The following is a 22,598-nucleotide window of genomic DNA, read 5'->3' on the forward strand; positions in this document are numbered from 1 at the left end:
TTTTGAACACTGTAACTATTGATAACAAGACCCTAAGTTTCCTGATGAATTACTGTTGGTGCTTATCCGAGAATGTGTAAACATTACAATAGTCCCCACTTGTTACAATATGCTGTTTATAACTAACACATGAATACAAAGTTTTATTTTTTAAATTAGATGTTTCTAGTGCAAGTCCAGTCTTATATAAAGAACAACCCCTTCTGAATATTTGCCAATGCAAGGAGCACGTGATTAAGTGAAAAAGTACGCATATAGTACAGCGGCAGCCAGAACTGTCATTACAGAAGCTGTATCTACTATCTAATCTGTTCTCAAATGTTTTCCTGAATGTACTTTCATTGACCCCTAGAACAGCAATTTCATTGGCTAACTGGTAAACCCATATTAAGATGCAAAGGAATCCTTTATAATTTTTATAAGATGTGTTAAAAGATACCAGATCACTATGTTAAATAAAGGGAGGGGCAAACATAAGCCCCCAGGGGGGTCATATCATACTATCAATTTTGTAGTTACCACATGAAATAGATAAAAGTACACCATCTCCTTGGGTGGGTACACACCTCCTTGGGTGAGTACTAACTTGAGGCATATTCTCTCTTTTGCAAACATCTACCTATCAGACCCTCTTAGTGGGCTGTGCAGTCAGATATTGAAGAGGATGCAACAGGCAAGGTGAAAAGAGCTGTCTCTGTTCAACAAGCATTACTTTTCCACACTCTACCAACAAATTTCTCCCTTTTGCTTACTGATTCATGCAACATGCTTCCCTTAACACTTGCCCTCAGATGTTTCAAGCAAGTACTGTATTTATCAGAAAGCCTCAGGAACTAATAAGCACCCACCCTTTGGAAGTGTTCAAAAATTCAGGAAGACAAGCAAGGACAAAAGTTAAAGCCTGTTCAAGTGTTGCTCAGTACATGGCAATTATCATCTGTGCTTTTACATGTAAATGCCACATTTTTATCACTCCTAAATCCTGTTTGGCATTCCTGACAACCATCACCTCATTCTGGGGCTTGGCTCTGCACTTACTTAAAAGGTATGCCAGCATATTTCCACATTTTCATGACTCTACAGTCCTGAGACTTGAGCATCTCTGCAACCTCATGCCTCCTGACCTAAGTCATAGATAAAGTTTAGTCATACAGATGACCAAGATTAAGCACTTGATATAAACTAAAATTACACTCAGTGCAATGTTGATAGCTCATTTCTATTAAAGATGTTAAACAGATTGTAACTTGATTCAACCTGAAAATGAATACACTAGTTCTTTCCCTGCCTTTGAAGCCAAACTTGCAAGACACATGCACTGGACTGAAAGCTCAAGCTACATTTTTCATCGTGTTTCTCAGTCTTGAAACGGAGCTCAAAGGCTCTTTCTTCATCATCATCTTTTATCTGAGGTGTTCCATTTCCATTCTTTTTGGATAACCAGCTGCTCATAGATTTATTAAGCGTCGTATCTCCTGCTCTTCTTCAAGAGTCATTAAGTGAATCCCACTTTTATCCCATATTTTATGAATGGAAGGAGATAAGGGCAGTCAAACAACTGAGTTATTTGAATGTAGAAAAAAGTGGCTTTTGAAGTAAAGGTCTACGGACAGAAGACCAGATTCTCCTATTTCAAGCCCAAACATCTTTTAGTCTACATAGATTTTTCAATTCGGCATAAAAGTTATGTATTCTTCTAGATACCGGTAGGAAAAATCTGGAATTGCAATTTACCCCAACACACATTAATCTTTTAAAATCTCTTAAATTTGTCATCTGCACAAGCAAAACATTTTGCAATGAAATTCCAAGATGTCTTCTCTTCCATTCATCTCCCCTTCCCCAACCCTTTTGACCAATATCCTTCTTCCTCACTAGCAATGTAAAGTAATATCCACATTCAGCAGTAATATGCACATTCAGCACTACACTACACTACACTCCATTCATTAGGACAGAGTATGTGTATATGTATATGTACATGTATATGTATGTATACACCTATATTCTACTTATATTTGAAGAGCACTCAGTTTTCCTCATCTGCATGGGAATAATTTACTATTATACTCTTGTTGAGTAAAAACTTCCCATTTCTTTCACCTGGCACAAGATGATAGTCCAATAATTATCATTTGGCAATTCATTTTTAAACTGCTTTTCCCACAACATTGAAAAAGTAGATTTCACAGCACTTTGACCCTTGCATGCCTATTTTGGATTCATCTTTATGAACAAGTCTGAAATCAAACAAAAGCCCTCTAGACCACTAGACTACTAATGCATCTTTCTTGAATGTAAAATTGCCTTGGAACCCCGCTACCACCACCTAGAATCCTGAAATGCCCACTAGTGGGTGGTAGGGACCAGGATGACAACCCCTGCTCTAGAGCTATAGATAAAAATCACAAGACAGATAAAGAAATAATATTGAGGCATTAACAAAGACTTGTATATTTCTTTCTCACCTGGGTCACCATTATTTTGGGCCCCATGATCACATCTGGAATTTTGAAAAGGTGTCATAGCACCTCAGTGCCTCTGGTTCATTCTCCCCTCCTCTCCCTCCCTTGTCACTTGTCCAAACAGAAATACATAATATATGCATGTGCATGTGTGTACACACATTCTTCAATTTCCACGAGATCTGGATAAAAATCAGATGCAGCAGAATTAAGTCGGATTCTCTTGAATTTGTGTGATTTCCCCAAAACACCACCAAAATAAAGTTTATGCTGGTAGACTGCAGAGTAAAAAAATAAAAATAAAAATCATATCCCGTGCTTGCTACAAAGACATCAATCCAAAGCACAGATCCACATGGACCTTCGTGATTTTTGCACAGGCTGACAAGAAAACCATCACCAAATCACAGAACTCATATACTGGGTGGCCTACTGTTTAATAGGTGGGATCTCTTGTAAAAATTATGAGGGATCATATGGAGACATGCCTCATATCCATGTTTTTTCATCACGGCAACACTGGAAAGCAGGCATAGGCAAACTCTGGCCCTCCAGATGTTTGGGACTACAATTCCCATCATCCCTGACCACTGATCCTGTTAGCTAGGGATGATGGGAATTGTAGTCCTAAACATCTGGAGGGCTGGAGTTTGCCTATGCCTGCTGGAAAGCATTCAGTCATTTGTGGTTCAGCTGTTCAACTGCTCTCTAGGGGCCTGTTCTCAGGATCGTAATAGTGGGAATCAAAAGCTTCCGATCAATTTCTGCTGCTTTCTAGTCACACTGAACCAGGCACACACATGCCTGCGCCACATACTGAAGACAGCATGGAATGACTTTTAGTTCACCATCACAATTGTATACTGGTGTCTGGAAGTTGGTATGCCTACAATGCATCCTAATTAAATATATGATCCCCCTCCAAACCACGTTTAATCAGGGTTTTAAACTTTATTTGAACATGTGGTTGGGGGGGTGGTAGAAGCATGCCCAATTGCCCAACTGCCTCTCCTGGTATGACAGCCCCAGATCACTCCAGGTGGACTCAACCCAGGGCATTCAAGCAACTGCCTCAGCCTCCTCCGTGGCAAATCCTGGATCAATCCAGTTTGGCCTGATTCGGGATTAGTCCAGAGCCCTAGTATTAACGGTACACCTGTCTTTACCCCAGCCTCTGTCTGCACTCATACAAATCCATATTTTGGTTAAATATTATAGATACACAGTGATGGGCAGGCTATGGGTCAACTTTACATCCTTTGCTCTAGAACAACCTGGTCTTCACTGCAAATTTTTACTTGGCAGGGGTTTAATTTAATCCAACAATTTCACACAAAATATTTAAATGCCTTCAGATCATCACATTTTCCTTATGTGCAGTATGTTTTCTGGTCTAAACCACTGAGCCTCTTGGGCTTGCCGATTGGAAGGTCGGCAGTTCAAATCCGTGCAACTAGGTGAGCTCCTGTTGCTCTGTCCCAGCTTCTGTCAAGCTAGCAGTTTGAAAGCACCCCAGTGCAAATAGATAAATAGGTACCGCTGTGGCAGGAAGGTAAATGGCATTTCTGTGTGCTCTGGCTTCCGTCATGGTGTTCCATTGCACTAGAAGTGGTTAAGTCCTGCTGGCCTCATGACCTGGAAAGCTGTCTGTGGACAAACGCTGGCTCCCTTGGCCTGAAAGCGAGATGAGCGCCGCACCCCATAGTCGCCTTTGACTGGACTTAACCATCCAGGGGTCATTTACTTTTACCTTTTATGTATACATTGGTTTTTCCATGGCAATGAAAAAACTTGTTTTGAGACCTCAAACTATTTTCTGTGTGACAACATCATTAAACATTTATAGAACCACTCTGGAATAAAGTGGTTTGAGGTCAGTTATTAAAATCAACAAAAAAAACTACAGGTGGCAACCTCTCTGCAGAAGGTGGACAAGAACTTGAAGTAACTTTTCAAATGTACACACAGCTATGATTAACACACTTAAGTATATACACCCACTTCCCTACCCTCCCTTTCAATCTTACCAAATATGTGTATGTGTTTAGTCATAGTATACAAACTCCCTCACCAACTTGTAACAATCTGCAGTCAGGCAGTAAGATGCTTCCAAGCAGATTTTTATAAATGTGCTCCTAGAATTATCAGGTGGTTCTTGTTCAGTTCTATATGCATGAACTTGTCTTTTCTGCAAATTCCTACCAGAGACTGCATCATTATTTTCTTCTAATTGTGCTTGCACACTATCTTAGACATTTTTCCCAAACCACATGATGACGTCCCCACACAGACACCCATCCTAGCAAAACCTAACATTAGCAGCTTTCCAAAAGTCTGAGTCTAGATTGCATTTTCAACACAATAGTAATGCTAAGAGGCAAAAGCTTCAAAAGGCACAGGCCAAACATATTGGCGTATTATAAAAAGAGAACAATCACTTTATAGAACACACACAATCATGAATGATAAATAAACAGTGTATCAAGGTATCTAATTTTTTTTTTTAGGGAACACATGATTTGATAAAATATTTACACGAGGATATTTCCACAAAAATGCAGCGTTGTTTTATGGATTTAGTCTTATACATTTGTAATAATCTCCCATAATTTATTTTAGAGACATTTGCTACAAGATAAAAGTTAAATGGGTTTCAATTTTTCAAAAAGAGGTAACATGTTCCTATCATGTGATGCTTTTCAGTAAACATGCTTAGGACTGCAAGTCCACGGAGCTCAAACGAGCTGACTCACTAATATGTGTGCTTAGGATTGCAACCTTAACACAGTTTAGGATGCATGGCAGCAAATGTGCTGCCTACTATCTCTTCTGGCTGCAATCCAAACAACTAACTTTATGAGAGTAATGGCACCATGCACAATTTTCATACAGCATTTCCTGAAAAGAAAGCCATTTCTGACACAAATATTTCTTTGCTCAAGGAAGCCCTTCAGCAACCTCCAAGTGCCCAACCTCCAAGTTTTAGACTGCTTTTACTTCTTTCTACTGTACATAGTTAGTGGCCCAACCTCCTTATCCCTTTAATATTAACCAGTTCATTAGTACAGATCATATAGTGTGCATTCACTAAGCAAGACCTCAATTTTCCTGAATGAAGAAATGAATTATGTGCAAACAGATCTAACAAGTAGCCAAGACAAAGACCTTAAGCAACCAGAAACATGTGTGCCCATACTGACTCAGGAAGGTTCCTTGCTCCAGGAACTAGGGTCACCTCCACTGCCTCAAAGTCAGAAGAAAAGAAGTGAGCTGCAGACTACAGAGCCATCCATTCATTAAGAAAAATACCACCACTCTCATGTAGCCTATTCTGTGTCAAACAATGCAAATGCTATGTGCAAAATAATGCAATAAAACAAACCTGCTTTAGTTATCTATTTTAGACTGCCTCAAATTTTAAAAATTAAATTAATCAAGATGGGTAAAGCACCCCTTCCCAGTAGAGAAACTAACGATAGACTGGTGCTGGAATCTTACTTCATCACTACAGTGGTAGCTCGGGTTAAGAACTTTATTCTTTCTGGAGGTCCGTTCTTAACCCAAAACCGTTCTAAACCTGAGGTACCACTTTGGCTAAGGGGCCTCCCACTGCCACTGCACCGCCACCACACAATTTCTGTTCTCATCCTGAAGCAAAGTTCTTAACCCAAGGTACTACTTCTGGGTTAGCCGAGTCTGTAACTTGAAGCGTAGCAGGATTGGGGGGTGGCAGGAGAGGGGACAGGACAAGCCAAGTAGAAAAAAGACTCTCCACCCACCAACAGACAGGAATGGTTGGGGGGAAGACTTTGGAGAAACAGCCAAGGGAGCTGCCTGCGATACCACCATCCCAACATGTGCCATCTGAGGTGTCACTTCACTATGCTCAATGTACTGGGTGCTATCATAGATCCATTACAAGCCTCTACCTCCCACCTTTAGCTCTGGCAGCTGGGATGAAGAGGTGGAGGCATGAGGGCTCCTAAACACTAGTCAGGCATAGAGGCAGAACCAGCTTCTGCCTCTCCCTTCCAGCTCTGAGCACCTGTTTGCTCAAAGGCACAGCAAGACAGCCCACCTCTGCCTCTCCCTTCCAATGCTGGAAGCTTGGAGCTCGAATGGTAGAGGCGCCAAGGAACAAGGAGCCTCAGCACACTCCAGCTCTGACCTTTTGGGACTTTGAGGAGCAGGAGCTGCATTTCAGGCAAGCCTCTACCCAGTAAAGAGAGAGTGTTCTGGTGACAAATATTGGGTTGGTCAGTAAAGCATAGAGTCAACTCAAGCTCTAACAAATAAAAAACTCGTGGGAATTCTGGAAAGCACAAGTTTTGAGACACTGTCCAAGTTTTTCATGAGAGCTAGGGGCTTGCCCTTTTCATTTGAACCCCACAGTAATATACACAGTCACAACAATCCTTAAATACTTCAGGCAATGCCAAATTGCAAATACATTAACCCCATCTCATTGCATGACACATCTTGATTTACAGACACCTTCAACCATCAATTCTGAGCGACGCACAAATTTAGGCTCTAGCTACAGATGAAGAGTAGTATACAGATTTAATAAACAATCATTTTTCCCTGATAAGAATAAGGCTAAAGCACAAGAACAGCGGGCAAGGGAAATGAAGGCAAGAGGTTCCATAGCAACTTCCAACACATAAGATTTTCTTTAACGAAGAGGAAGTACACTCACACTTACCTCTTGTTTAGTATCTTTAAAGGACCTCCTTAAAGTTTTGGTTTTGGAATCTCGGGGTGGCGTTTCTTCTTGCTGGCCAAAGAACTCCTCCATTGTCTTTGTGTCAATCTGATAATTCTGTTTAGCACCAATGGTCCAGATATTGTTTTTGCCACGGACTTGTTCTTCAGGTATAGTTTTCCAGAAGAAGCTACGTAGTCTCTTTTTCTTGCTCTGGTGGCCATGCCCATTTACCAGCTGCGGCAGTGGAGGTCTGCTCAGTGCTAGAGGTGGAGGGGGTGGAGGGGGTGGCACCACTTCCTGTGAAGAAAATCCAGCTTCTGCGGGTGGACATGGTAGAGGTGGTGGCGGCGGCGGTGCTGGAGGCAATTGTTCTTCTGGTTCTGTCGTATCTCCAATCATTAATCCAGCTTCAACTGAAATAGCTCCATTTTCTTTGTCATTGACCAAAGAGACACAATTCATAACGTGCATTTTACAGCCTCTCTCTCTGTGAGAGAGAGACTTACTTCCTCAGATGTGCATGGAGCACCAAACACACAGCAGCAACTTATTATTTGCACACCAGAACTGTTAATTTACCATCAGCGACGGGAAATGCAGGAAATCAGTCATTTCTCAGAAACCTGCAACAAAATAATAGCAGAGAGAAACAAAATTAGACTGGATATGCTGAGTAGCATGGTTGAAGCATCAATTTGTAGGCTGTGTGCAAATAAGATGACCAATCCAGACATACCAATTACTAGCTCCACCCTATGGCTCTTGGGCTCTAGGAGACACCCCAGTGCCATGTTTGTAAACAACAGAGGCAGGAACCATTGCTTAAAACCTTCATGCCCAAGGCTTGTTAGCTTAGTCTTTGATTGTACAGACTATGATCCAAAGGAGGAGGTCATGCATGTGAGGGACGTCCATGATTTTACTGAAGTAGTTCATTCCTAATGGGCCAAGGTGCTGTTGAAACACCTTGCCTCTTTGGCAGTAAAATTGAACAATGAAATAAAGACCCTACAAATGAAGGCGGCACCTTAGCGAGGGAGACAGCCATGACAATCCACAGGGATACTCAAAGAAGTTTATTATGCAACCAGTGTTAGGACATTGTTACTTATTTTTTAGAAGCATAGGAAACTACCTTACACTAAATCAGACCATTGGTCCATCTAGCTCCAGATGTTTTGGGACTACAACTCCCATCATCCCTAGATAACAGGACCAGTGGTCAGGGATGATGGGAATTGTAGTCACAAAACATCTGGAGGGCTGAGTTTGGGGGTGCCTGGTCTACACTGACTGGCAACTGCTTTCCAGAGGTTCAGGCAAGGATGCTCTTCCAGCCCTACCTGGAGATGCCAGAGATTGCACCAGGAACCTCCTGCATTCAAGGCAGATGCTCTACCACTGAGCTAATATGGAATGTTAATTACATATACAGCTTCGCAAAAGGACAAGTATTCATTCCATTAAGTGAGTAAATATAAAATTTATTTTAGCCTTGGCCTCAGCCCAGTATACCTGAAGGAGTGTCTCCACCCCCATTATTCAGCCCGGACACTGAGGTCTAGCTCCGAGGGCCTTCTGGCGGTTCCCTCAATGTGAGAAGCAAAGTTACAGGGAACCAGGCAGAGGGCCTTTTCAGTAGTGGCGCCCGCCATGTGGAACACCCTCCCATCAGATGCCATGGGAATAAAGAACTATCCGACTTTTAGAAGACATCTGAAGGCAATTCTGTTTAGGGAAGTTTTTAATGTTTGAAGTTTTATTCTGTTTTTAATGTTCTGTTGAAAGCCACCCAGAGTGGCTGGGGAAACCCAGCCATATGGGTAGGGTAATAATAATAATAATAATAATAATAATAATAATAATAATTTGTACCCCGCCCATCTGGCTGGATTTCTCCAGCCACTCTGGGCGGCTTCCAACAAAAATCAGATACAAAAATATCACACATATCTTCTTCTTCTTCTTTATTTATTTATTATTGCTATAGCCTATACTTCAAAAATTAAGACAAATCTCCATTCATCTAATGAGTGAAAATTTGATGCTGTCTAACACTTTTGTTTCCCATTTCCACTTGAAATGCAGATTCCTTGTTTTAAATGCAACACAAAAGGTAATCTGAAAGCTTGATAGCAACTTTTATGATAACTAAATCTACACTGGCTTAATGAAAAAAGGATTGAGGTAGTCTTCTCAAACTCATCATACCAACACTTAAAACCTTGTTATAACTGCATTAAAAACAAAAAGTTAATTGTAGACCTTGGACTCATCACTTCATCATCACTGCTTATCATTTACATTTCTTTCATATCATTAATATCACGAGTATGGATGCCAAGCTACAGTAGGAAGGCATGCTTTACATATTCCATAGTACTATCTAACATTGTTATCCTCAAGCATGCAAGACTCTCCACAAAAGCTTGCCATGGGAACTTGATGACTAATAATAATAGAACAATGAGCCAAACATTTATTTAATTGCATTGGAATTGTTTAGCAATTTAGTCATTTCACCTTGTTCAGAGTAACATTTGTATGGAACAGCAAATTTAGAATTATCCAGAACTGAGTGCAGAAGTCAAGGCTTCCTATGAAAGATATGTACATATAGGAAGCCACAGTTTTCAAACTCTTGAGAAATTAATAAGAAATCTTGTGAACTGTCAACTTTCTGGAGTCAGGTGTTTACCAACTAAAATCCTCATTTTTAAAATTCAGATTTTAAAGGAGAAGTCTGTACACAGCCATAGTCACACACTGACTTTCCGAATCACTGCCCACATACCATACATAGCAGGACTTGAAACTTATATTTAACCAAATGCCGTTTTTCCTGCCTTAGAAAATGGTTCTCTATTACAAAACAGATTTTAAAAAACACCTAATTGTGTAGCCAGTTACCATTATAAAGATTAAAACTGGCTATTTAATTGAAATGTAACAAAGTATACAAAGAAAATGATCTTACCCCTCTGTCACCATGGCAATAAAAGGAAATGCTAATAAACTGTCCAAATGTGATATAGAGACTCTGTACAATGGACTAATTTTTAATTCGTTTGAAGTGTTTATATGGCACTTTTCAGAGCCATGCTCTCGCAAAGCAATGTACACAAGATGTACTGTTTAAGACACATCAGAATGGTACACATTGCTATCTATGCGAAAGCTTCCCTGAATCACATAAACCATGTACACTTAGGTGGTTAATTTTTGGTGCTACAGATGTTGCTGGACTACAACTCACACCATTCCCTACCATTGGGCATGCTAGCTGAGCGCTGGTGGAAGCTGGAGTATCACAACATCTTGAGGGCCACCCGATTTGTACCCTTGGGGAAGGGGAGCACTGAAAAGAGAGGCTGCACTGGGGTCCAGTATACTTCAATCATTCAGAAGGGAGTTCTGTAACTGAGGTGCCTCTACTGAGAAGGCCACTTCTGTCATGCTTGACAACCCTTTACTGGTGGGCACATGAGCATTTAAAATGATAAACTAGTTATAAATTCCTAATATATATTCCACTCTAAATGTAAGAGGCAGTTTATTGCAGAAGCCATGGTCTTAATCTTAAAACCCACACGCTAAGAGTATTAACAATTTTGTAAAATTAATATAATTGTTGAAGGCCAAATTCTAGATATTGGATGAACCAAGGATCCCCAAGCAATCCTGGTATATTTCGAGAGCAGACCAACAGTCCAACACCTGTTGGCAAAACTACGTAATGAAATTCAGCAGCATTGGGTTTAAAAAATATGAATTCCATGGACACACTTCAATGCTTAGACTGCTACTGCAAAGTCAGTAAAATAAATGATCATACGTGGAGAGGAAGATGTGTACCTTAAACTCAGCATATGTGCAAAGCTAAGAATTTACATAGGCAAACCTGTATGTCCAGATTGCCTCATACCAGTTTAATGGGAACTTTAAAAGCTGGGACAACAACCATATAATTGTACTGCTGTCATCCAGCAAGTAAAGGCGGCATTGGAAGCAAATACGTATTTTTAAATGTAGTCTTTTATGGTTTTGAAATCTGAATCATCCTAAAGTGTAGATTCATTCTCTTTTTAAAAAAAAAAACACAACTACTTTATTCTCAGTCTTTACCAATGTTTCAGTGAAACCCAATCTAATTCAAATGATGAAGCAAAAGAATCAGATAAGGAAGAGGGCTCAACGAGGGATGTAGTAAACAGCACAACTGCATTACAGGAACACTACAACATTTGAAAACAGTGAACAGAAAAAGCCGAATGGAAAACCCACAAGAAAACGAATGTAGCAGAATTGGTAGAAAGGAAGCCAGACCAGGATTAATGCAGTTGCTAAGATCAGAAATTTTAGCAACCAATTACCCTACTTGCATTCTCTAAACATGTGTGGAGAAACATACAAAAGTTGCTAAATATTTTCATTTTACTAACATGCAGATGGGATATCAGACACAGTTGTGGCAGAAAAGGGGCACATATTATTAATTTAATTTCTAAACTGCCTTTCCTCCCACGGGATCCCAGGGTGGTTTATAGACAAAACACAAACAAAACAACCGGTTCTAAAAATAATTAAGAGTATTAAACTATATCCATCAGCCAAAACAATTTCCATAACACAGCAAGCAAAAAAAAAAGAGTAACTTTGAGGCTATCATTACCCGCAAGCCCCAGTGAACAGTTGTGTCTTCAGTGGATACTGAGAGGTTGTGACTGAGAGGGACAAACTAGGTTCCACAGAGAAGGAATTCCACTGCTACAGAGAATGCCCTTTCTGGTGTCACTGTATAATGGCCAGATAGGTTTCAGACACATCCAATGAACCACATTTTAAAGATGCATGAGAGGTACAACTTAAAAAAAAAAAAAACAGGCAAAGAAAACTAACACTGCAGTCAATAGTACTGGACTTGGAACTACACAGTGAGTTCCATAAAATGGGAGTAGTAATTATCTATATGGCTGTTGTGAGACTAACTGAACTGAATAAGGGCCCATACATGCTTGACGCAACAGGGTTTTTTGTGCCATAGTAAGTATTATGGTGTGACACACAACTATGCAGTTGTGACAGTCAGAGCATCCAGGTACATGTCTACAAGATGTTTAGAAACATGCAAACCATGGTTTAGATCATTTCCCCTTGCATATAGCAAATGCTTGCTATGACTGTCTCTAAGTGATTGACGCTACCACCACAGAGTTTTTCTTTTATGCTTTCTCCTTTTCTATGAAGAAAGCTATCGGAATAGCTCAGTCGGTAGAGCATCAGACTCTTCATCTGAGAGTTGTGGGTTCAAGCCCCATGTTGGGCAAAAAATATTTCTGCATTGCAAGGGGTTGGACTAGATGACCCACATGGTCCATTCTAACTCTACATTTCTATGATTCTATTGAATGGTGATACCTCTTTATTACTGACCAATTTTATCATAGGCAAGTATTAAAGCAAGGGCAAAGCAATTTACGTAAACTGAAAGACGCGGGTGGGCTTGCCGATCAGAAGGTCAGCGGTTCAAATCCCCACAACGGGGTGAGCTCCTATTGCTTGGTCCCAGTTCCTACCAGTTTGAAAGCACATCAAAGGGCAAGTAGATAAATAGGTACTGCTCTGGCAGGAAGGTAAAACAGCGTTTCCATGCGCTGCTCTGGTTTGTTTGCCAGAAGTGGCTTAGTCATGCTGGCCACATGACCCAGAAGCTGTCTGCGGAAAAATGCCAGCTCTCTCGGCCTACAGAGCAAGATGAGCGCCACAACCCCAGAGTCGTCCACGACTGGACCTAGCAGGGTACCTTTACCTTTAAAGATGAAAACACCATCTGTAAATCGAGTCTGCTATATGCTAGGTTGCATCTCAGTGGCAGAGTTTACTATATACTATACTGTATTTTACTACACTACACTATACTATTGTATACACATACTGTACAATGTTTTATTAGGAAAAAAAATTAAGTTTATCAAAGCAGTTTCTTCCCCTTGCTAGTTTTTTTTTGGGGGGGGGACATTTTACTATACCAGCACATGGTGCTTCCTTCCACAAGCATGAGCTACTAGGATAAAATACTGAAAACTTAATATATCTTTCCACAGTAGTTAGCAGATTCCTGATTTTAGCTTTTTTAATATGGTTTTTATTGTATGGGTTTTTTGCGCTATTGTTCCTACCTAGTCTGAGATTTATGAATAGAGGTATATAAATATTTTTGTATTTTTTAAAAAAAAACACCACCACCACACAACAGTGTTGTTCTGCAGGGATGCACACCAGTGGGCTTTTTTCAGTGTCTAAAGGTACACAGAGCCAAGTTACTAAATTGATGGTAACCAGGAACCAGTTAACAGACCTGAAGAAGGATCCTTATCCTGTAACTTGTTAGATCTAAAAATTCAACTTCAAGACATGATGAAATATGGATTACAAGGATCAAGAAGTGGGTTTGAGGCATATGGTGAGATTAAAACCATGCTGGGCAAAAAAGGCATATTAGCAGGGGTTTTACTCAACTGTGCATGGCAGACATATGTTAATAAGATCACAAGCAAGTCTTGGAGAAGAAAAATCTTGCAGCAGAAAGAGCACAATTACTATTCTGAATTAGCACAACAATGTAGTTCTTTGTTACAGGGATACTGAAAGATTACTAAAACTTCCTGGGAGTGGGGGAGACAGAATGAAGATGTTGGATTAAAGGTAAATACATCCTGGACAAAGATCATCTCTAAGAACAGAGGTTTATTTTGGATTGCTGGGATATTTAAAAAATGAGTTTGATTTTTTAGATTATGCAATAATTATAATTATATCAAGGATTTGCCAGCATGGCAAGTGGCTTCAGAAGCTATACAAATTCAAGACATCCACATAAATGGATATTTCCCCTTATTCTGGTTATTCTCCATGGCTCAAACTCATCTTTTTCTTTGCATGTCACACAATGTTTTTTTTTTTTAATGCAATTCCCAGTCACTGCAAACTTGCATGGGTTTGTGCCCAATTGTTGAAGGGTGCTGTTATTTAACCATCAGCTCTAAAATATGTTTTGAAGAATCATGTTGCTTTTTAAATGAGATTACTGCCATTGTTCCAAGACTGGCTTCTTTGATCTACAACTGATGCATTCAAAAACAGAGCAGGGGTGCTTGACAAAATGCTACTTCACTGAGAAAATCGTAAAGAGTGGTTAAGAAAAAGACATCTAACTTAGGATGTTTTGTTGCAACAGGGAGGACAGAATTGAAGTTACCTTCCACACTAGCTTTCAATATATGCATTAATGAGTAACCATTCTAAATGTATCACACACATACATAACATTCACAGAAGCCCAGTAATCCCAAATTACATCTCGTGTGCAAGATAAGCATGAATGCTACAAATTATTCTCTGCTCTGTCCATCAGTAAAGGAAGCAGGTGATGGATGATCTAAAAGGAAGTGATTAATACATTCTGAATACTGCACTGATGTGCAGAATGAATAAGATGCAAGAGGTTGAGGAAGGAGATTCCTTTATAGTCAAGAGGAGAAGACACAAAACACGCCCCCTGAGCAGCATCTAGAGAAGCCACTGCTTTGTTTAATAATTCTATTCTAAACATCACTTCGATGCAAGTTTTACAAATTGAATTCAAAACTGCCTTCTATGTACATAGCTTTATGATACAATTGTGAAAGAATTCTCTCTGAAGCTCCTCTGCCCCCACAAGAGCTGAGACACAGCAAGGTGAGAAAGAAGATATCTACATACCACCAAAGGAGCACAAATGAACAGCAGAGAACCTGCACAAACAACGCTGACACCAAACCCTACATATATTAAGTAAAATAGAAACATTGTCACCCCACCCCACCCATCTTCCCATCCCGCCCACCTCTTTCCCCCTTTTCTTCCTAATGTCTCAACAAACGAAATTGACTTGTAAAAATGTCACATGGAAAAAATACGAGACAGACATTGCACTACCTTTGTAAATCAAGAAAATCTTAAAAAAAAAATACTTTAAAAAAAAGATTATCTACATACCATGAGCTTTCAGTGGTTATTTGGGCACCATGCACAATTTGCAGTAAGTTCTTTCTGCAGTATTGCAGCCTTTTTTCTTGGCAAAACTAGAGAATTGCCAGATTTTTGGAAATGGTAAGTTAAGGTACCGGTAGTAGTGAAATCACACATGCAAGATATCAGCAGGTGGGCTTCACCATCCCCCCCCACCAAAGACACACCATTCAGACAAGAAGCACAGCAAATGGTAGTAGCTCCCATACATATGGATTTGCCATGGTCACACGCCTAACACTATTTCACATGTTAATTTCTTTTCCCTGGGGGGGGGGGGATTGTGTGACCATCCTCAGAGGAGAAGACTAGAAGACATAACCTATTCTATTTTAAGATTGACACCAATATAGGTTTTATTTTTACTGTAAGCTGCTTTGACACATTTACATCTCTGACCCACTCCAGCTTTTTTTGGAATAGGATAGGAATAATAGGAGTGTAGAGTTGGTAGGGACCCTCAGGATCATCTAGTCCAACCCTCTGCAATGAAGGAATATGCAGTTGTCCCCTATGGGGATCAAACCTGTGACCTTGGTGTCATCAGCACCATGTTCTAACCTACTGAGCTATACAGTTGTCAAATCCACATAATGCCAGCATTTTCAAGGAAATCTAGAGTTTATAATAAAAATGAATTTAAGCAGGCACAGATGAAAATCTGACTTTGGTATTTCAATTCCAGGTTCTGTAGCCAATTTTAGATTTGGGTAGGCTTCTCCTGGTAAAACATTTCAGAGAATAAAATTTAGTATTAAAACAGTATAACCCAATAAATTTGCTTCCAGAACCATATTCAAAGTATCATATTTCAGTTCAATTCAGGTTTGTTACAGGCACGTTTCTTAGTCTTGCTGAAGGTTCGCTTTAGATAAAATATCCAATTTTTGCTTATTGCAGGGTGTGTGTATATACACACACACAAACATGCACGCACACTGTTGTGTCAGTTTTATCTGCTTTAGGCAAGGGTGTACTTCATTGTGGCACAGCACGCAAACCCAACAATTGGAGAAGGCATTATATGGTTTTATTTTGATGCTTTTGTTTTACCCAAGGTCTACCTTAAGGTAAATTCACCATACAGTCCCTAGCGATTCAGGAAAACAAGACTTATCCAACTACACAGGAGCCTGGAAAACTATTGCTCAATTTGCTTCAGCAGGTGTCTCCTACCCTGTAAGCAAGTACGAGAGTAAAATTGGAGGCTATTGCCACACACTTTGCTGCATGTGGGATAACAGCCTGAACAACCAGTCTGAAAGGAACTGGCGTTTCAATTCTAAGAGGTCTTAGGTTTGGTTCCCATACAACCCAGGTGTTCAGGTTACACAGGTGGGGTGCGGTAGTGAGCCTCACATAGGGCCCTGCTTTACATTAAAGGGTGTGAGTGAGTGCTGGGCAGTGGCAGCGGCGGGGGATGTGCTACCCGAGGCTCGCTCTCACAGCGCCATCATACACAGCATATATACACCTGTGTTCTGCACAAAAAAGATACTCTGAGCTGCTTTGCAATGTAAAAGCTGGTGCACAATGGCACAGTTAGGTAATTCTAAACTCTGGACTGGAAGGGGGCACGTTTCAGCTGGTAACGGGTATCACTTCACTTGCTTCAAAACTGTGGTGTGCTAGCTCTGCTATGTTTGGCGAGCCTCTCTGCTCATGCTCATCCTCATCCTCATCCTCCTTAGTGGGACCAAGGACCTCTGTACTGATGGTACCACGCCAGAGGAACTTGAACACCTTCCTGCAAAAGTGACACACAAGGCTGAGTAGAATCACAGAATCATAGAACTGTAGAGTTGGAAGGGACCCTGAGGATCATCTAATCTAACCCCCTGCAATGCAGGAATACACAGCCAGGGATCGATCCTGCAACCTCGGCATTATCAGTACCATACTCTAACCAACTGAGCTATCCATATATTTAAAGCACATGACTTTCCCCAGAGGAATCTGGGAACTTTGGCTTGGGGGGGCAACAGTTTCCTGCATTCTTTGAAGGAAAATGTTTGCTTTAAATGTATGTTGTGTGCACAGCAAAGATCCCTTTGAGTACATAATGCCTAAAGTGCTAAAGGAACAAGACAACTGTGCAATGGAATGGTGCTGCTTAGAATATGTAAGATCAATTAATACTTGATTATTTCATAGAGACAAGACTAATGGGAGAGAACAGAATTCCAGCCTACATCTAAAGCAAGTAGACAACCACCAGGTTTAGGCAACGAATTACAAATAGTTCATTCGCCTGGGTCTGTCTGATAGTAATTAGCACCAGCGATCAATAGACAAATTGGGATTGCACCAGAAATAAGCTACACTTGCCTTTTCACCATTTGTTTATATTCTTCCAACCACACAGGCTACCATTAAAACATCTGTAAAATAAAATAAAAGGTCTACAGCGATATCAGCTGTATTCAATATAATGCGGGCATAGGAGGCAGAGATCCTGTCACAAGCAATGAGTGCAGAATAGACTCAAAATACATGCTTCCATATCAGAACTGTGATGCCATAAGTTTCATATATACCACAGCCTTTCAACTCAGTGTCCCAATAACAACATGGGTAAAGAGAGCAACTAACCACAGATACTGCAGCAACTACTGTTATGCATTAGCAGGAGCTGAATGAATGGCACTTGGAATCCTACTCATTCCCAAAAAGAAAAACACAAGCCTGTTTTGCTTAGCATGATAAAAAGATATAGCCCAATCCTGTACATTTAAACTGGGAACAAAGTCCATGTTATTTCCCTGGAAAAGCCCTGAATCTTTCCATGCAGTGCTAATGCTAATTGTTCCTTGCCAGCAATTCACATAATACCCCATTACACAGAAGCAAATCCATTGTTGGCAATTTTCAGTTTCTCATTGCTGAAAACCACAATATTGTACTAACCAGGTGAATATTACTTCTGGTAGCACAACTACTGAAAGCAAAGTGATGTGTGGATGTTATTGGCAATCTTGCTGCTGGCATCTACTGGCAGGCACCTGTAACCTCAGAGCCCCCTCTTCTCAAATGTTGCTTTCCAAAATTGAATTTGCAAAGTTGGAGAGAATATCCTCCCCAGAAGCCTATGTACAACTCTCTTTAAAGAAGTGTGTATCTGAAGAAGTGTGCATGCACACGAAAGCTCATACCAATAACAAACTTAGTTGGTCTTTAAGGTGCTACTGGAAGGAATTTTTTTAAAATTTTGTTTCTCTTTAAAGAAGATACTGAGATATAATGACACACTGGTGTTCTTTGGGGCTACCACCAGTAAGCCACTAAAAGGATGGGGTTTCAGCACCTTGAATGAACCTTAAGATATCTTCTGGAATAAAAAAAGAGTTCTCTTAAAAGCAACACACTTTGTATAAATAAGACCAAAAGAAATATTATAGTCCTAGCTCAAGCAATTAACCCAAATGTCCCTCTGGCTAGCAGTACAACATGCAATTTAAGGCTACTGGAGGTTGTAAAAAAGCATGTTTTTGCAACAGGAAAAAAATACACCCCACCCTTAAATACTGTATCTGAAAAACAATTTTAATTTCTCTTTCGCTTACTTGCAACCTGCACTTCACAAGCTAAAAGGCACCTCCTCCAGGCTAATAAAAGCAAAAGTAGAGGGGGCATGAACTCGGAAGAATATAATTGTCTTGTCCACCCAAGACCACCCAAGAGGGGCTGAGCCTGGGCATGAAAATGCGACTAGTTGATCATTAAGAAAAAGGTTCACCTACGTTTGCCCCGGTCCTGGTTTGGTTAACAATCGTTGCCTGGATGCAACACTTGAAATTGGAAACTCCATTGTTAGCCAGTGTTTTAAAGGGAGTGTGGTGTGATTTAACCAAAAAACCAAGACAGACTCTTCTCCCTCCTCGCCCCCCCCTTTCAGATGAACGGCAACAAAAGTGTAAAACGCCCCTTCCCTCATCATCACCCTCCCCAACCTTCTTCTTCCTATTATTATTATTATTATTATTTCTTAATTGCTTGTTTTGTTTCAGGTTGGATCCTGGAGGGGGGGAAAGAAAGGAAGACAGAACAGGCCAATTAAAAATAACAAGCCCACCGCCGAGAGACCAAATTGGAGGAGAGCTCCTCTTCTCTTCAGGTGGGGCGAGGCGACAGCATAGACCAGATTGCCACCCCCTCGGGAGCCGCGGCAGCGAAGAGACGTCGACCGCCGCTAGAGCTGCCCAGGCGGTGGACGCCCCGAATACCCCCGCTGCCCCGTGCGCGGTACCAAGACCTCCGCCTCACGCCGCCTCAGGAGTTCCCACACTGGCGTTTCCTCAGCTCGCCCTCCTTCTCCCGGAGCCGCAGCTCCTTTCCCCGCGGGCGGCGGCGGCGGCGTCCTCTCCTCCTCACACCCCTCCCTCGACGGGGTGTGAAAGAAAGCTCGCGCGCCCTCTCCGCAGCCCAAGCAGCCCTATTGTTTTCCCGGCGCTCTCCCCGGGGGGCCTGTCCTCCTCCTCGCCCCCCCTCCCTACACGAGCTCCTCAGGCACCTTGCGGCAGCAGCGGGAGGCGGGAAGGTGGTGGCGGTGGCGGCGGCGGCTGGTCCAAGGTGGCCTCGGCGCTTTGTAATCAGATCTCCGCCGTTTTCCTCCCCTCACACCCCGAGGGAAGCGCGCGAAGCTGGCAGGGCGGGAGGGGGGGCGGCGACTCCCCGAGAAAGGACACCCAGCGGCGGCTTCCCACCGCCAACTCTCGCCGCCAGCCGGCCAAGTCCTCTCACGTGCGCCGCCGTCTCGCTCGCTCTCCCGGCCTCACCCCGTGTCCAACTTTATGGTTCCCAGGAAAAGGGCAATAAGAGCATCGCGTTTGGCAGCCTTAGGTCAGCCCTGAGGAGACAAGAGGCGGTCGAGGCGGCTGGAATCAAAGGGTCACCAATTGCGGCGTATTTTTAAAAGTGTGGAGGGGGGGGGAAGAGGTTTCTTCCTTCCCTCCCTATTTCGCTTCCACCTCACACTAATTGGAGCGGGGGAGAAGCAGCTACAGACTTCCAACTTCAGCGGAAAGAAAATTATCTTTCAACGCCCGGAGAGCCAGGCCGATAGTGCTGCGCTCCTCTGCCCTTGCGGGGGCTTCTCAGCCTCCCCTCCCCTTTCACGCTCGCCAGCGGCGGAGACGCGCAACCCGGCGGGAGGAAAGCCGCAGATTGCCTCCTTGTAACGCCACCAAACATTTCTGCTTCCCTCGAGAAGGACCCAGCAGACCCCGAGCGAGCGAGGAGAAATCTGGGAAGGAGATTCACCCGGGGGGCGCCGAGGATCCCCGGAGAGCCAGCCTGCCGCCGTCTGTCTAATCATAATTACAGGAGCCTCTGCCGGGGCTCAGCGATGAATCGATTTTAAATGGGCCGTGGGGAGGGGAGGTTTCATGGCTTCTGTTATTCTAGAGGACCAAAAAAAAAAGCCGGGTCCTCCCTCGTCCAAGGCCCCGTGCCCGGATTTTAATTTCCCTCCGTACACCTACAGATCGGATTACTAGATTGCAGTGCCCAGGATGTCGCGCGGGGCGGGAGAGCTACCAGATCGCAATTTCGAGGAAAGCAGCTCCGTGGTCCCATGGAAGATGTGCACCAAGACACCCCTACCGGTATGAAGCGAAGGGGTGGGGGCGGGCGTGGGAAGCCCCCGCTTAGCCGCACAGGGCTCGAGAACCTGTCCCTGGAAAGAGCCACTGCCACCCCCACCCCCACCCCCACCCCCGACCCGTCTACGCGCCGCGTTCCCAGACGGAGCGGCTGCTGCTGCTGCTGCTGCCTGGACTTACCCGGCCCCCCCAGATGTGTGCGCGCTGCCTTCGCGGACGCCGGACTCGTTCTCGCTGCCTGTCCAACTCTTGCAAAGAGAGCTGCTGCTGCGCCGCCGCCTCCCCTGCTCTGCCTCCTCCCTTCGCTCTCACTGCGGCCCGGGGAGGAAAGAGGCGGCACCGCGCAGGCGCGGCGTTAGGCGGGGCTGTTTCAGGTAACGACACTAGCCTGTTCGCCGAGTCAAGCCAAAAGGCGCAGTTGCTGCTCCTGCTCCTGCTGCTGGGGACACTGGCTATATAGGTTCTCTTATTCCTCCTCCCAGCCTCTGGGCTCGACCAGGCTCCGGTGGGAATGAATAGCCAAAGTTGAGAGGCAAGCAAGTAGTGCCCCGGATGCGAGCTGGGGGTTTTATACGGAGAGGACCTCCCATTGAACTCAATGGGGCTCACAGATCCTACACTGGGGAGGAATAGGTCCCCACTGGACTCAACGGACCCTTATAGGGTTGCCAGGTCTGCTTCCAAAAAAATAGCGGACAAGCGGGGGGGGGGGAGAGGTTAAATTAAATTAAATTATATATTTTCTTACAAACATTTTAACACATATTAAAATACCATTTCATCATAAAGCTATTGAATAAAAAAATGTCCACTATTTTGTGGGAAAAAATAGTGAACATAATGTGAAAAAAGTGGACTGTCCACTCAAATAGTGGACACCTGGCAACCCTAGACCCTTACAGATTCTGATTTGGGAGTAGGGTCCCATTGAGCTCCATGGGGCTTGCTTCTGAGTAGACCACCCACGTGTACAAGGGCCATTGAGGCAGGCAAGTACAGGGGGAAAGTTCTGGAGCAAAGCTGAGGTCACAACAGTCTCTATAGGGTTGTTGTTGTTCAGTCGTGTCCGACTCTTCGTGACCCCATGGACCAGAGCACGCCAGGCACGCCTATCCTTCACTGCCTCTCGCAGTTTGGCCAAACTCATGTTAGTAGCTTCGAGAACACTGTCCAACCATCTCATCCTCTGTCGTCCCCTTCTCCTTGTGCCCTCCATTTTCCCAACATCAGGGTCTTTTCTAGGGAGTCTTCTCTTCTCATGAGGTGGCCAAAGTACTGGAGCCTCAACTTCAGGATCTGTCCTTCTAGTGAGCACTCAGGGCTGATTTCTTTAAGAATGGATAGGTTTGATCTTCTTGCAGTCCATGGGACTTTCAAGAGTCTCCTCCAGCACCATAATTCAAAAGCATCAATCATTATGGGGTAGTGATTGGTAAAGAGAACAGAACAAAAGAAGCCAGGCCCATTGTCTGCACACAAGCAAGCCTTTTTGCTGCTACATGGTAGAAAAAGGTAAAAGGACCCCTGGGCAGCATCTAGGGCCATTAGGCAGAGTGAAGCAACCACCAATGGTGCCCTGTGCAATGCTACAATTCAGAGGCTCCTGCCATTTGCACTCCATTCTACAGTATTGTTGTGGCACCCTCTGCAGAGCGGCACCCAGTGCGGCCAAACTGGTCGCACTACCCTAAAGCTGCCTTTTGCAAACACCTTAGATGGCTGCTGGTGGTAGGCAGTTATTTTAGTGCTGCACAG

General features: G+C 42.9%; 1 protein-coding gene across 1 annotated transcript in view; it reads right to left on the reverse strand.

Moving 5' to 3' along the window:
* Nucleotides 1-21,125, reverse strand: part of FHDC1 (FH2 domain containing 1) — a 46,700-nt gene extending 25,575 nt beyond the window's left edge. Inside the window, exons 1-2 of the mRNA XM_033159863.1 lie at nt 21,024-21,125; nt 7,171-7,796 (exon numbers count right to left, since the gene is read on the reverse strand). Coding sequence (XP_033015754.1) covers nt 7,171-7,644 — 474 coding nt within the window. The 5' untranslated portion in view covers nt 7,645-7,796; nt 21,024-21,125. The remainder of the gene's footprint in view (nt 1-7,170; nt 7,797-21,023) is intronic.
* Nucleotides 21,126-22,598: the final 1,473 nt, after the last annotated feature.

Source organism: Lacerta agilis, chromosome 9 (genome assembly GCF_009819535.1).
Source record: "Lacerta agilis isolate rLacAgi1 chromosome 9, rLacAgi1.pri, whole genome shotgun sequence".
Classification (NCBI taxonomy): Eukaryota; Metazoa; Chordata; class Lepidosauria; order Squamata; family Lacertidae; genus Lacerta; species Lacerta agilis.